Raw genomic sequence first — 16,575 nt, 5'->3', positions numbered from 1 at the left:
AGTTTACATTGACCGCGCAGTTTCCCACAGACCGTTCAGCCACAAGCACTTCTGGCAAAGCTTTAGGAGGCACACTGATTAGGTAAGTGAATTAAGTATTTTTTTTCTAGTTGGGCATGTTTCCACAAGATTATTATGCTGTATGTTGTACGAAAAGTCATCTGTAATGCATCTAAATGTTGTACTTTGCTTCTCACTTTGCTAGCTAACTTTGGTGTTAGCTACGTGGCTATAGTTTAGCAAAGTAGTCCACAGAAAGCAGTTGTTACTGGTCATACTTGGAATTTGTGTGTCTGAGAGAGCATGAGGACGTTTTTGACGGCTTAGTAAGCGAGTAAAAGGCCACTGAGTGAGCGCAACAGTGCTGTGTTACTCTTTTTCCCCATGGCTGCTGCAACTAATTAGTCTGGCTGTAGCCGCGAGAGTTTGCCAAGCTGGGAGCGCCACAGTGTGGTACATCTGCCGGTGCCACCTGACATTATTGGGACCATAAACAAAGTTAACTTTTATTTTATATGGAGGAATAAATGCCATTATATTAGAAAGGAAGATATGGTTAAAATCTATGAGGAAGGCGGTGTTAATGTAATCGATTATGGCTCCATGAAAGGTGTTCTAAAACTTAATTGGCTGAAATCCTTTTGTAACTGTTCAGTCTTTCTGGTTGGTTATCCCTAATTTTATTTTTCAAACTGTAGGTGGAATTGATTTTCTTTTGAGATGCGATTTTGACTATAATAAGTTACCGATCAAACTGTCAGATTTTCATCAACAGGTTTTGCTTTATTGGAAACTTTTATACAAACATAATTTCACACCACATAATACTCCAGTATGGAACAACAGGTATATTTTGTTGAATAGAAAATCTATATTTTTAGAGAACCTGGTTTCGAAAGGTATTTGGGCCATTTCACATTTTATGGATGACAAAGGTGATATATTAGCATTTAATGAATTTTGTTTGAAATTCAATCTTATTTTTGATGTCAAAACTTATAACAAGTTGATAAAAGCATTCCCAACTCCTCTTAAAGCTATGGTCAGAGAAGATGTGTGTCACTCAAAAATCTCCCCTGCTCTGAGTCAACTGTATATAGAAGATATAGACTTTAAAGATAAAAAAAAACGACAAACAAGTTTACTCGGAGAGTTTTACAAAAGGAATTGTACCCTGGTCAAGTTAAACGGCAGTATATTCTTAAAGGTTTTGAAATAGATACAATTTTTAAAATTAGGAAAAAATATATCTCTTTTCCCCTACCTCCAAAAGTAAAGGAAGTCCATTTTAAAATTCTAAATGACATTTATCCAACTAATGTTTTTCTAAAGTCTAAATTCAAATTTGATACTGCTGGATGTACATTCTGCCATAATGAAGAGGAGGATCTAGATCATCTCTTCTTTCACTGCTGTGTCATTCAAGACATGTGGAGCAGGATGTGGGAATGGCTCCACGCTCAGGGAATTGAACTGCCAGCACTGAGCCTAATGATAATTAAATTTGGTATATATTTGGTAGGGGGTGGCTGTAGCTCAGTAGGTAGAGCAGGTCACCTACTGATTGGAAGGTCAGTGGTTCAATTCCTGGCTACTGCAGGCTGCGTGCCAATGTATCCTTGGGCAAGATACTTAACCCCAAGTTGCTCTCCGACCGTTCCGTCGGAGTATGAATGTGAGTGAATGTTAGACGATTAAAGCACAAGCACTTAATTAATTAATCATGGAAGTGCTTGTATGAATGCGTGTGCATGGGGTAAATGTGAACGTGTTGTGTAAGCGCTTTGAGTGCTCATATCTGAGTAGAAAAGCGCTATATAAGAACTAGTCCTATTACCATTTATATTTTCAAAACTCCAACACAGAATTTTTAATTAATAACTTAATTTTATTGGGAAAATTTTTTGTTCATAAATGCAGATTCTTTAAAGTCAATCCAAATTTAGATAGTTTGAAGAATTTCCTAATATGTTTCTTTGAGTCTCTAAAGATGGTTAAGAGTAAAACTGCCCAACGACTTTATTCTTTGATTAGCAATTTTGATTTGTTGTAAACCTCGATGTTTGTTCCTTGTTATTTAAATGCCCCCCCCCTTTTTTTTATTTTTATTATTAATTAATTTTTTTTTCTTCCTGTTACTGTCTCTAATAATCTGCATATGTACCACTCAGCCTGTGAGATCTAGTTGATACTTTATTTTCGATATTGTTACCTTGATTTGTCTGTAAATCCTAGTTCTAAATAAAAAAAAATAAATAAGTTAAAAAAAAAAATTAAAAAAAACTCGTTTCAGCACAACCACGTGTGAAACGCTGCCCTCTGGTGGGGAAGTTAGGGTAACCACAAAAAGTACCTTTGACCCCAGAGCGGGTCACTCAGCTGTGTTTGGATGATGGCCTCCATGTGGCTCCTTTATTGCTTCTGCTGACTGTCCGATCAGGATTAACTAACTGTGCTTTCAGGGGAGCTGAACACTAAGCTGCTGTTCTTGAAAGTACCAAATATTGGTGCTCCTCATGCTCCTCTGTGCACGTGACCTTGATTATAATTATTATTTTTTCCTGAGGAGGTTAAAGTGCTGCAGACTTTCACAGCTGTTCTCAGGAGGATGCTCAGACAGTAAATGATTGGCAGTGGTAGTCGCAGTGTTATATTTAATCATTGGATCGCTCCGTGTTGCTTTCAGTCATCTCTGTGCTATAGATAATTTTCAGTTTTTTGAATCCTGCCGTCACAGTGGACAAAAAGGATTTTATAAGGAGAAAGTCTGATTTTATATGTGCTTCTCCATACTGTGATTGCCACTCTTTCCTAAACTTGATATGAATGAATGCCAATAAACAATCTGACTTTTCTAAGTTTAAAAAAAAAACAAAACAGTGTGGTACATTAATACTGGCCGCTGACACACAAAAGACGGCTCGCACTCAAGAGCGCCATTTTGTTGGCAAGAATGGACATTTAAACTGATACATTGAACACTGTCGTCTTGCGGCTCACTGTATGAAGCAACAATCCCAATTAATCCCAACTGTCGAATTAAGTTTTGTATTGAGGATTTTACAATATTGTCCTAACAAAAAAACTCCAGGGCAGGCTTGCCGAAACTCGGCCCGCAGGCCGCTTCCGGCTCCGCCCCCTACTTCCGGCCCGCGAATTGATGTCAAAAATAACATACAATTTGGCCCTTTAAGTTACTTTTTTGACATTTTGCCTTCCCCTCCATTTAAGAAGGTTAAGCGAAATGTCAAAGTGCCAAATTGTGTTATTTTTGACATCAATTCGCGGACCGGAAGTAGGGGGCGGAGCCGGAAGCGGCCGGCGGGCCGGGAATTTGGGCACCCCTGTTCTAGGGGAAACACTGGCATTCTTATGATTGAAAAAGAGCAAGACTCAATGAAACCATTATACAGCCCAGACTGGGCTGTATAATGGTTGTAAATTATACATGGCTCATAATTAGGTGTGTTCTTTTTTTGTGAACCTAGATTATTTAGTATAAAGAGAGAGTTTTGTGATGCTAACTTTCAAACTTAAGCATCCATGAATTTGACAGATTTGTGTCAGGGCTTTTGAGTTTTGGTACTCTGGACATGTTTGGTTTTATTTTTATCTCTAAAATGACCCACTGGATATTCAATGATTTGACTCTGGATTATCTTTGTGTCTTACAGGGTTATATGGCGCTGGTAACGTGGAGTTGTAAGGGGTGCTCAGAAACGGTGTCAAGTAGGTCCAAGGATCTGTGGACACAGATGTGTTGTCATCAAGTGTGTAACAAGCTCACGGTCTTCTTGGCCTGCTATCAAAAAAGCAAAGAGGGCAGAAGTGAACTTTTGCCCAACATATCCATCAGAAGAAACTGAGGAAAGTCTCGAGGCGATGCGGAAAGCTTTACTCTTGGACATAAAGAAGAGCAACAACAGAGAGTTGGTTAAACTCAAGATGGAAAAAACTTATGCATACAGAAGACATGAAATTGTTCGTGATGCACCGATGGTGGAGGCTTTCATGGCAAGATGGCCTGCTTTATTTGACATCCGTGAGGTAAGGCTTGTCTCATACAGGGTTTTCTTTTTTGGAAGTGGTGTTAATTTGACAGCCCACTTCTGCAGCAGGAGTGATTGTGGCCCTCTTCCAGGTGTTAAACATTTGAAACTCATTCCTTTGTGCTCATTTTTTCAGATCAACGCTGAGTTTAAGAGAATTACCAACATCCCACTTCAGTCAAAGTCTTTGTCTCAACTGGATCTCCATCTTGGCAACCTGGTGAAGCTGTTCAAAAGAAGAGGAGGACAGCTTGGACAAAAGCTGGCACAAATGGATGATGTAAGTGATAAAGCCTTAACACTCATAACACAACTAGGAACCTTTTTCCTTGTGATAAATGCTCCCATCTTGTATTATTACATCTGCTTGTTTTTGTTTAAACCTTCACTTTAACTTCATTAGTTTGTATACCTTTACTTTAAGAGCATTTGTGTAATCTACATTATTAAACTTTATAGTCGAGCACAAAGCCTGAAAGATGCTAATCGCATTAATTTCTCTCCAGTGTGAAGATGTTGATGCTGGACGCGAGTGTGTCATTAAGGGAGTGTGTGTCTACATGGGAGAAGATCCTGACCACCTCATCCGGGAGTATGTGGTAAGTGTGTGAGTGGGGGGGGGGGGGGGGGGGGGGGGGGGGGGGGAATGTTACTCCTTTGCTTTGTTTGTATTACATGTCCGTCCACTAGGGGCACGGTTATGCGAGGAGTGTTCATGTTTTGGGGGGTTCTGCCTGGTGTACAGGAAATGTTGTTTGTTCGGGTGAGTGACTACGCGGAATAAAGATGGAGTAAAGAAGCAAGTTATCTTTATTGACTAACATTGGTAGCAGAGGATGGTTAGTAACTACAGAGTTCTGCCAACGTTTGAAGAAGGGAAGCCTTACGAAAGCTGGAAGAATGAAGTCAACATTTGGACGAGAGTTACAGATTTGGAGAAGAAAAAGCAAGCGCTTGCTGTCGCCCTGGCGCTGTCTGGAAGAGCGCAGGACACGGCGATGGAAATTCCGGTAGACGATCTAAATAAAGACACGGGAATGACCACATTGTTTGCTAAACTAGATGGCTTGTTTCTAAAAGAGGAAAAGGACAGGATCTATGAGGCGTACTCGGATTTTGACCGTATCATAAAAGAAGTAAACATGTCGATGGCGGACTATATTATTGATTTTGAGCAGCATTACTCGCGCATGAAGAAATACAACATGGAGCTTCCTGACGCGGTTTTGGCCTTTAAGCTTTTGGATACCGCGTGTTTGGATATAACGGATAGACAGTTGGCTTTAACGGCATGCTCAGATGTAACATTTGCTTCTATGAAGTCCGCATTGAAGAGAATATTTGGAGAGAAAAGAGGTGCGGCAGCAGAAGGCATTAGCCAGGAGTCTGTATTTGTAACGGAGCAACGGCGGCAAAAGGGCAAGTACTGGCGGCAAAGTCCCCATCAGAAAACTCCGCAGCCCGGTACAAACCCGCTGGATAAGTACGGACGACGGTCAAAATGTGCAGTGTGCCAAAGTACTTTTCACTGGGCTAAAAACTGCCCGCACAAAGCTGATAGTGTTAAAATTGCTGAGGACACAAACGACGTGGAAGAGTGCAATTTAACTCTGTACACCAAAGAATCACCAACAGATGCAGAAATATTCATGACAGAATGTTTTGACTCGGCAATAATAGACACTGCTTGCACTAGGACAGTTTGTGGACAAGAGTGGTTGGACAACTACAGTACTATACTCCAAAAGAAAAGTCTGAAGATTATGAAAGAGACAGAAACACAGAGCCACAGGCCCTTCAAGTTTGGTGATGGAAAAATCGTCTACTCCATCAAAAAGGTAAAAATACCTGCTAAAATTGGCAACACAAAGTGTAATATAGAAACTGAAGTAGTACCTGTTAACATCCCGCTGCTTCTGAGTAAAACCTCATTAAAAAGGGCAGGCACTGTTTTGGACATGGATAGGGACAGTGCAGTGATGTTCAACCAGCCTGTCAAACTGGACTTTACCAGTTCAGGTCATTACTGCGTGAACATTGTGGACAGTAAAAATCTTATTCACTTTGATGAGCTATTAGAAACTACTGAGGAAGAAATACTGACTGCAACAGACAAAATGGACATAAGTGAAAAGATGAAAGTTCTGGAGAAACTTCATAAACAGTTTGGACACGCCTCTGCTGATAAAATACAGAGACTTTTGACTAATTCTGGCAACAAAGACACAGAATGTGGTAGCCTGCTGAAAATGGTAAATGGTAAATGGACTAGTTCTTATATAGCGCTTTTCTACTCAGTATGAGCACTCAAAGCGCTTATACAACCTGTTTGCATTCACCCATGCACTCCCATTCATACAAGCACTTCCATTTTTACGAAGCTAAGTGCTTTTTTAATTACCTAACATTCACACGCATTCATACTCCGACAGAACGGTCGGAGAGACACTTGGGGTTAAGTATCTTGCCCAAGGATACATTGGCATGTAGCCCGGAGTAGTCAGGATTCGAACCACTGACCTTCCGATCAGTAGGTGACCTGCTCTACCTACTGAGCTACAGCCACCCCGAAAAAGGGTTGTGGACCAGTGTGAAGTGTGTCAAAGGTATTGTAAGATCAAACCAAAACCTGCTGTCGGCTTACCATTGGCATCTACATACAATGAAACAGTTGCCGTAGATCTGCACGAACTTGAACCTGGGGTTTGGTACCTACACATTATTGACCAGTTTACCCGTTTCAGTGCTGGTAGTGTCTTAACCACCAAGAGGTCTTCTGAAATAGTCAAACGTTTTATACATGATTGGATCAGTGTGCATGGCCCACCACAAAAGTTGTTCAGTGATAATGGTGGTGAATTTAATAACGAGGAAGTGAGAGACATGGCCGAGAACTTTAATATTGAAGTTAAGACAACACCTGCTTACAGTCCATGGAGCAATGGACTGTTAGAGCGCCATAATCAAACTCTGACGGAGATCCTACTGAAAGTCAAAGCAAGTACTGGATGTGACTGGAGCACTGCTATGGCCTGGGCCCTGATGGCAAAGAACTCCATGCAAAGTGTCCATGGATACAGCCCACATCAACTGGTGTTCGGCCAGAATCCCAACCTGCCCTCTGTAATAACAGATAAAGCTCCAGCTCTAGAGGGCACCACTAAGAGTGAATGGGTTGCCAAGCACATTTCAGCCCTGCATGTTGCAAGAAAAGCTTTTACAGAAGCAGAATGTTCAGAAAGGCTACGCAGAGCACTAAAGAAACAGCTGCGGCCCGTAGACGAGCGATATCAAACTGGAGACAAAGTCTTTTACAAAAGAGTGGATTGTCCAGAATGGAAAGGACCAGGAGTGGTGATTGGTCAAGATGGTGCAGTTGTTTTTGTTAGACACGGAGGCATCTGTGTCAGAGTGCATCAACTCAGATTGAGAAAAGTTACTCACGAGAATGAAGCACCTCACTCTACGTGCAATGAAGAGCATAACCAAGGACAACATACAGTGGACATCATTGAAGAGAATGTAGGAGAAGACATTATTGCAGAAAATCCTGAGAATTATCCTTTGCCTGCTCCTGAAAATGCAGAGGCCAAGAGACAGCACAATGGGAACACCATCATAAAGACAGGTCAAATTGTGACATTCAGAAATGCAGAGGGGGTCTCACAAAAGGCCAGAGTTGTGGGGCGTGCAGGTAAAGCAACTGGGAAATACAAGAACTGGTTTAACTTGGTGCTGCTTGAGCCTGCAGAAGTGGCTGGCAAGAGTGAATCAGCTGATCTGTCACAGTTGGAGGATCTTCACGTCCAGGCAGATGCTGAGGATACGGATACGCACGGGAATGTTTTTGTGAGCAAGGACATGTCGTTTGATGAAGCAAAGGAAAATGAAATAAAAAGCTGGAAACAGAACCACGTGTTTGAAGAAATGGAGGACAAAGGACAAAAGTGCGTCTCCACCCGTTGGGTGTGCACTCTCAAAGAGACTGAAAATGGAATAATACCAAAAGCAAGACTTGTTGCACGAGGATTTGAGGAGCTACAAGCTTCTGACCTACAAAAGGACTCTCCAACCTGTGCCTCAGAGTCACTGAGACTTCTGGTGGCAGTTATATGTCAAAAACAATGGGAACTTCACTCTATGGACATTAAATCTGCCTTTTTGCAAGGTATGCAACTGTCCAGAGACATTTTCATCAAACCTCCCCCAGAGGCCAATAGAACAGGTGTGCTTTGGAAACTAAAAAAATGTGTGTATGGTCTAGCTGATGCTTCATTGTATTGGTATAACAGGGTAAAAAGCATCATGATGGAAGCAGGAGGCATCATGTCTAAGGTGGACCCTGCAGTTTTCTATTGGCTGGATGAGCACAAAAATGTATCTGGTGTACTTGCTTGTCATGTTGATGATTTTATTTGGGGTGGATCACACATGTTTGCAGAGTCAGTCATACCCCACTTGAGATCAAAGTTTGATGTCGGTCGTGAAGCACACAATAGTTTTTCGTATGTGGGGGTAGATCTTGTTACTGAAGGTCAGAAGGTACAAATACACCAAGAAACATACATTCAGCACCTGCAGTCCATACACCTCTCACCCTCACGAGCAGCAGAGTCAGCTTCACCTCTCACTGAAAAGGAGACAGAGCAGCTCAGATCAAAGATAGGCCAACTTCTGTGGGTGGCAAGACAGAGCAGGCCTGATGTCATGTTCGATGCTAGTAATTTAGCATCGGGTCTCAAGCATGCTACAGTACAGACCATTAAAGAAGCAAACAGAGTTGTGTGTAAGCTCAAGGCCAAGTCAGTTGAATTGAATTTTCAACACCTTGGGGAAGACAGTAACTTAAAGATGGTTACATTCACTGATGCATCTCTTGGAAATCTTTCAGATGGGGGTACTCAAGGTGGGCACTTCATTGTTTTAATGGGTGACAATGGGCGGTTCTCTCCCATTTCATGGCAGTCAAAGAGAATTAAGAGAGTTGTCAGAAGCACACTGGCAGGTGAAACACTCGCGATGTCTGAGGGGATCGATAATGCCATTTTTCTTTCCACACTCTTTTCTGAACTCAGTGACGGTAGTACTACTTGTCCTCCACCAATATTCTGTGTGACCGATAACTTCTCTCTTGTAGATGCTCTTAAGTCAACTAAGTTTGTTACAGAGAAAAGGTTACGCCTGGAAATCAGTTTGATTAAAGAGCTGGTGCAAACTGAGAAAGTTCAAGTGTTGTGGTCTCAAACAAAAGACCAACTCGCAGATTGTTTAACAAAGAGGGGAGCATCCACAACCTCACTCCTTAAGGCTCTTTATGAAGGACATTGGGTTCTTCCATAAATTTATTCGCAAGATGTTTCGCATTCTACCAGGTTGGAACTGGTCTAACAAAAGAAAGAAGAAAAAAAAAATCCTTAATGGTTGTGTTTTGTCATGAGTTTTAATATATACATCTTTGTTTCTTTTTCTTTTAAGAAAAGTGGGAGATTGTTACTCCTTTGCTTTGTTTGTATTACATGTCCGTCCACTAGGGGCACTGTTATGCGAGGAGTGTTCATGTTTTGGGGGTTCTGCCTGGTGTACAGGAAATGTTGTTTGTTCGGGTGAGTGACTACGCGGAATAAAGATGGAGTAAAGAAGCAAGTTATCTTTATTGACTAACAGGAAATATATATATATAGAGAGAGAGAGAGACACACACACACGTGCTTGTAATAAAATTAGAATGTCATGAAAAAGTTGAATTATTTCAGTATTTCCATTCAAAAAGTCAAACTTGTATATTATATTCATTCATTACACACAGACTGAAATATTTCAAATGTTTATTTCTTTTAATTTTGATGATTATAACTGACAACTAATGAAAACCCCAAATTCAGTATCTCAGAAAATTAGAATATTAAGACCAATACAAAAAAAGGATTTTTAGAAATGTTGACCAGCTGAAAAGTATGAGCATGTACTGCACTCAGTACTTAGTTGGGGCTCCTTTTGCCTGGATTACTGCAGTAATGCAGCGTGGCATGGAGTCCATCAGTCTGTGGCACTGCTCAGGTGTTATGAGAGCCCAGGTTGCTCTGATAGTGGCCTTCAGCTCTTCTGAATTGTTGGGTCTGGCGTATCACATCTTCCTCTTCACAATAGCCCATAGATTTTCTATGGGGTTAAAGGTCAGGTGAGTTTGCTGGCCAATGAAGAACAGGGATACCATGGTCCTTAAAGCAGGTACTGGTAGCTTTGACACTGTGTGCAGGAGCCAAGTCCTGTTGGAAAATGAAACCTGCATCTCCATAAAGTTGGTCAGCAGCAGGAAGCATGAAGTGCTCTAAAACTTCCTGGTAGACGGCCGCGTTGACCTTTGACCTCAGAAAACACAGTGGACCAACATCAGCAGATGACACGGCACCCCAAACCATCACTGACTGTGGAAACTTTACACTGGACCTCAGCCAGCGTGGATTCTGTGCCTCTCCTCTCTTCCTCCAGACTCTGGGACCTTGGTTTCCAAAGGAAATGCAACATTGACTTTGATCAGAGAACATAACTTTGGAGCACTCAGCAGCAGTCCAGTCCTTTTTGTCTTTAGTCCAGGCGAGACGCTTCTGACACCGTCTCTGTTCAAGAGTGGCTCGACACGAGGACTGAGACAGCTGAAACCATGTCTGCATACGTCTGTGCTGGTGGTTCTTGAAGCTCTGACTCCAGCTGCAGTCCACTCTCTGTGAATCTCCCCCACATTTTTGAATGGGTTTGTTCCACAATCCTCTCCAGGGTGCAGTTATCCCTGTTGTTGGACACTTTTTTCTACCACATCTGTTCCTTCCCCTCGCCTCTCTATTAATGTGCTTGGACACAGAGCTCTGTGAACAGCAAAGGGTCTGAATACTTATGACCATGTGATAGTTCGGGTTTTCTTCTTGAATAAATTTGCAAAATTTTCTACAGTTCTGTTTTTTTTGTTTGTTTTTTCTGTCAAGATGGGGGTGCTGATTGTACATTGAGAAATAAAATGAACTTTTTAGATTTTAGCAAATGGCTGCAATGAAACAGAGTGAAAAATTTAAAGGAGTCTGAATACTTTCTGTACCCACTGTATGTATGTTTTTTATTTATATATATATAATAAAAAAAAAACATAGATACACATAGATACACACTCGCGTGTGGGTTGGCATGAAATAACTTCATGTCTTCTTTTTACATAGGGCATGGATGAGGCTGCCATCAGTGAGGCCATTGAAGACACCACTGTTGGAACTTATCTTCTTAAAGAGGAGGCTTCAGCAGATGAACAGGAGATTGGAGTTGTTCTTGAAGGCATCAGGGTGATGACTAATTTGGATAATATAGCATTTGCTGTGGTGATGCTATTTGGACTAATATATGCACTGAACCTTGCATATCCTGCTGACCTTCGCTACACTTTTGAGGTGTTCCAGAAGATTTTGATGGAACTGGATGGAGGTAAACTCTCCAACAAGGTGCTAGCTCTCAAAAACCGCCTCTTTGAGTGAGTAGTCAAAGACTGCACTTGTGAAATTTTATTTTTTTTTCATTTTCTATTCAGTAATGTTGTAATCCTCAAGGTTTGTTTTTCTTCTTTTTTCCTCTATTCCTCATGACCCCACTGCAGGATAAAAGTATTTGTCCTTTTTGTATTCCAATGTTTCCAAGAAATGTTTAATGAGGGATTTTAGAGAGATGTTCTGGGCCAACCTTGAAGCTGCAGTAAGTAACTTTTATGAAAAAAATTTACATATTTGTTTAAACTGTCCCTAAGTCATTACAGTGTAACATGAGAGATAATCTGAAAAAAATAAGCTCTGTCCTATCATGCATTATCTTACACTGACATGACATAGTGACAGTTTTTGCAAATATGTATAAAAAACAAAAACATTGTTATAAAACTTGCATACTGCAGCTTTCATGTCATGTTCAAAAAGATTCATGTAGCTTGTAAGGGAGGAATTGGAACGCTGATTCTCTGGTGGCTGTTTGACGCTCGCCTCTGAGTGCCGGTCAGGGCACACACTGGAGATCGCTCGGTCGGTTATAGTGCTTTATTGCAGGTTTGGGGTAGGGGTGCGTGGGTGTGTGGTTTTTAGGTCAAGAACATACCACCACACGAACTGGACTGGACTGGTTTGCTCGGCATCCCCACTCCCATGCTCAACATACCTGCAAGTGAGTGAGGAGCACCACTTCCCCTCCCAGTCCAGTAGGTGGGGCGTTACTACACAACAAACGTCGTAAACAGAAGACACTAAATAGGTCCGGGCCTTTCTAACATAGGTGTTCAGGTTCAGTTATTTAACACTGTCATTTAAGTGTTTGCTGGTATTTTTAATGGCTAAATCCAAAAGATGTATTAGGATATGCAGTCCTTAGCAGCTTGCTGCTTCTTTTTTCTCTTAATTTAAGATGAAATTCTTTTAAATGGTACACATGTTCTATGCTTGTGACATTCACTGACATTCATAGCAGATTGTTGCTTTGTTTCTTGCTTTTAAAATTCAGTGTAACAGGAATTTTAGAAATCTTAAATACAAAACAAGTTATGCATCATTAAACCTGTTTATTCAACAATTTAGTTTAGTTTTATTCCTTTTGAATTTTACAAATGTTAAACCCAATTTATATGTAAGAGATGGTGGGATCATTTATAGGCACTTTTTATTTATTTGTAATATGTTTACAGATGTTTTCAGTTGTTTTTCCAGTTGTATTTGCAGTGAAGACTAAAAATCCCCAAAAGGTGTCAAAGGTTTTGTGGCTGTGATTTTTGGATTGTTCATGGCAGCTCTCTGCTTTTACTTCTGTTTAATAAAGGTGAATTGTTCAGCAGCACTTGTATTCTTTGCCTTTTTTTGGTCAGAGATCAGTTTATATTTAATTTCAGTTTTTCACATTAAGGTATGCATTTTTATAAAGTTAATTTGAAAAGTAGAATTTAAAGCTGTAACATGATTACATAGCCTTTACATTACACAATTCCATTAAGTAATCCTGGCAATCAAAAATAAGTTGGTGTTATCCATCAAAATATTGTTGCTGAGACAGAAAAAAAGATATTGATACCACATAATATATTTGCATTGTGGTAACAGATAAAAAGTTTGTATGTTCAACATAATTTTTTAAAGTAATCTTATGTAAATTAAATATGTTGATTTGACAAGCAGCACGTGCTTGAGGGAATGAGGGAAATGAAGTCAGTTTTACTTCTTTGCATTGTGTGGGACCGATGTACACCATACAATCAAGTAAATTGAACAAACTTTTTTTTTCAGCTGACCCTGAGCCATCCCTTAGTTATGCTGCTATAGGCCTAGAGGCTGCTGGGGGGGTCCTATGATGCACTGAGTATTTCTTTTCATTCACCTCTTTTTCTCTGTTTATACTCCACTCTGCATTTAATCATTTGTTATTATTAATCTCTGTCTCTCTCCCCTCAGTCCCGACCGGTCTCAGCAGATGACCCCCCCCTCCCTGAGCCTGGTTCTGATGGAGGTTTCTTCCTGTTAAAGGGAGTTTTTCCTTCCCACTGTCACCAAGTGCTGCTCATAGGGGGTCGTTTTGACTGTTGGGTTTTCTCTGTAATTATTGTAAGTCTTTACCTTACAATATAAAGTGCCTTGAGGCGACTGTTTGTTGTGATTTGGTGTTATGTAAATAAAATTGAACTGTGATGCTGCAGTAAAATACACTATATATTTTAGAGGCACTGACTAACAGTCTGACAGCTGCAGCTGGGCTGATTATAAATCTGTGATGTAATCGCTGTCTCTGCCATATTGACAATGACTATAAAAGCTCTCATGTTACGTACAAAAAATAAACTAATGTCTAACTGGGATTTCAGTGCTTACAAAAACATAAATGTCTGCAAATTAAGTTGCTCCTATGATGGCTTTGACAGCGACTTCATGAATGAGGAAATGAATTGGAACATTAAACAGGTGCTTCAGGTGCAGCAGGAGGGGAGGAGTCAGAGAGACACTCAGTGTGTTAGATAAAACATGCCAGTGAGATGGTTAGCAGCTAGCAGGTTAGGTTCACAGAGTCTGGAGCCCCACAAACTGAGCCAGAGTTGAAGTTAATGCTCTTTCTGAAAGTGAAAACCTGAGTTTTCCTCATTTTAGGGTTAGCAAACCCAGAGTTGTTAGCTAAAGCAGCTTCCTGAAATAGGGCCCCATTGCAGTCAAATGTAGAGGTTTACAAAGGAAACTAAAGAGGCGTCACTTTTCATTGACATAAATAGGTGCATTAAACCTTGCCTTACCTTATTCTGGCTGTTGGGTCAACTTCATGTTTCACTGTGGGCTCCAGTGGGCCCAGCTGTTATGCTATTTCAAATATGAAGTTAGCGCAGTTTGCTGCAGTTGTTGGTCTCACTCATTGTTCTTCTCTGACAGCAAGCTGGCCTAACATAATATTACAGTCTGGTTACTCCAAAAATAAAATACACAAACATTTCTTTCAAAAACAAAACAAAACTTTATTTTAAGCAAAATTTCCAAACACAAAGAAAAAGAAAACACTTCAGCAACTGACAGGATTTCATAAACCAATGGCAGGACATTTCTGAATACCAACCATAAGACAGCAGCACAAACCATGAAGTACAATCAGCACCAAACAACGATGGTGGCCACTGCAGTAAAAGCTCCATAGAGTCTGAAGTGTGTCTCTCCTTCTCTTACATATTCCATATTTTATACTGATTACTCATTTTGAATGATTAAACACTAATTAATGTTATTCCAGGACATTCCACTTTCATTGAAACTGACCAATCACATTTTTGTGACATAATGTGACACATTATATGTTTGTTTTATATATCTGAATTGTATACATTAAATATGTTACAGTAAGATTTCCTTCTTTCCAAACTTTCTACATATTCAAAACATCACATATGTGAGATCACAACACTGTGTGTCTGTGTGCATGGGTGTCTTGTATTGTTTGGTTTCATGTTATGTTTTTGTTTATGTCCATTTCAAAAGATTTAGTAGATATATGACCTCACACATCTACTATTAAAATGTTTGACATCTCTGGCATCTACCCCTGTCTAAGTTATGTTATAGAGTTTTTCTCTTTATTCTGGTTTTTTGTCACTTCCATAAAGGAGAGGCCAATGCACCTAAATAATCATAAACAGTATAAAAATGGGTATAGCAGAGATACTTTACAGAGTCAATGGTGCAAGAGCCCCATTTATTGGTCTGTTTAGGGTACTGCTTTACAGGAAATTTCAAGGCCTACTGACTTTTTATTGTATTGTATTGTATTGTATTTTGTTTTAGCCACACATTTTCTTAACTGGGGCCTCTTCCAGAAAGCAGGTTTAGCTAATAACTCCGAGTTTGTTAACCCTAAAATGAGGGAAACTCGGGTTTTCAGTTCCACAAAGAGAGCTAACTCCAGCTCTGAGTCAGTTACCGAGGTAACAGACTCTGTGACCCTAACCTGGCAGCTTTTATCCAACAACCTCTGAGTGTCTCTCTGACTCCGCCCCTCCTGCTGCACCTGAACCACCTGTCTGACACTCCCATTCATGTCCTCCTTCATAAAGACGCTGCAAAGCGATCAGAGGAGCCAATTCATCTGCAGACATTTGTGTTTCTACGAGCTCTGAAATCCCAGTTAGACGTTAGTTTGTTATTTTGTAACATGAAGCTTTTACAGTCGTTCGCTCGTCAGGCTGTAAGGACGGAGACAGCGATGATGTCACGGATTTATAATGAGGCAGCTGCAGCTGTCAGACTGTCAGTCAGTCCCTCTGAAACATTTGCTGTAGTTACTGCAGCATCACTGTTACATCACACTGATCTGGATGAAGCTGCTGACACAGAACACACTGTGGATGGAAACATGTCCGGATCCTGGAGATGATGTGAATGAGTGAAGATGAGGCTCAGTGGCGGTTTCTGATATGGGCGACATGGGCAGCCGCCCAGGGCGGCATTTCATCTAGGGCGGCATGACCGCCCCCCTCCCCCCAACGCATTGCGATCGCCGCAGCAACGCCTACCGCACTGCTCCACTTGTGGGGTAATGGGCGCCCTCTGCTTGCTGTGTATTGCATGTAGCTTTCTGCCATGGTCAGACAGGTTGTAACAGAAGAAAAAGGGCAGGCGGGGGATTCTCTCTCTGTCTCGCTGTCACTGCTTCACTCGATCGTCACACACACAGCGCTGCCCCGCCCCCTTCTCCTCTCAGCCTGGGGTGCGAGTCGAGTGAAGCAGTGATGGCGTGAGAGTGAGACTGTCAGCCGGGTTCATTCATTCATGCCTGTACAGTTTGGGCCTGGTTACAGCCAACAGTAACCGCTGAATTATAAATAAAGGCGACTTTTGCTGGCAGTCTCTCGCCAAACCTTTCATCCTCACGGACACTGCCATATCAAGATTAACGCGAAGTGTATGTCCTAATATTGAAAAGGTTTGCGAGATCTCGCAAAAGTAACTCAGGATCTCGCAAAACTTTTGCGAGATATGCAAAACTGACT

At 41.0% G+C, this 16,575-nt stretch overlaps 1 protein-coding gene across 2 annotated transcripts; it reads left to right on the top strand.

Moving 5' to 3' along the window:
• On the top strand, positions 1 to 12,889 carry LOC115776897 (uncharacterized). Of its 2 annotated transcripts, none has more exons than XM_030724707.1 (5): positions 1 to 82; positions 3,675 to 4,047; positions 4,186 to 4,329; positions 4,556 to 4,648; positions 11,258 to 12,889. In XM_030724707.1, the coding sequence occupies exons 2-5, from the start codon at positions 3,883 to 3,885 to the stop codon at positions 11,564 to 11,566; spliced, it is 711 nt and encodes a 236-aa protein (XP_030580567.1). In that variant the 5' UTR covers positions 1 to 82; positions 3,675 to 3,882; the 3' UTR covers positions 11,567 to 12,889. The 2 variants fall into 2 exon arrangements, with proteins under 2 accessions (XP_030580567.1, XP_030580568.1); XM_030724708.1 differs by lacking the exon at positions 1 to 82 and adding an exon at positions 3,328 to 3,463.
• The last annotated feature ends 3,686 nt before the right edge of the window (positions 12,890 to 16,575 follow it).

The sequence above is a fragment of the Archocentrus centrarchus genome, unplaced genomic scaffold (genome assembly GCF_007364275.1).
Source record: "Archocentrus centrarchus isolate MPI-CPG fArcCen1 unplaced genomic scaffold, fArcCen1 scaffold_40_ctg1, whole genome shotgun sequence".
Classification (NCBI taxonomy): domain Eukaryota; kingdom Metazoa; phylum Chordata; class Actinopteri; order Cichliformes; family Cichlidae; genus Archocentrus; species Archocentrus centrarchus.
Note: the sequence above shows the minus strand (reverse complement) of the source record. Positions and strands in the feature narration are given on the sequence as shown.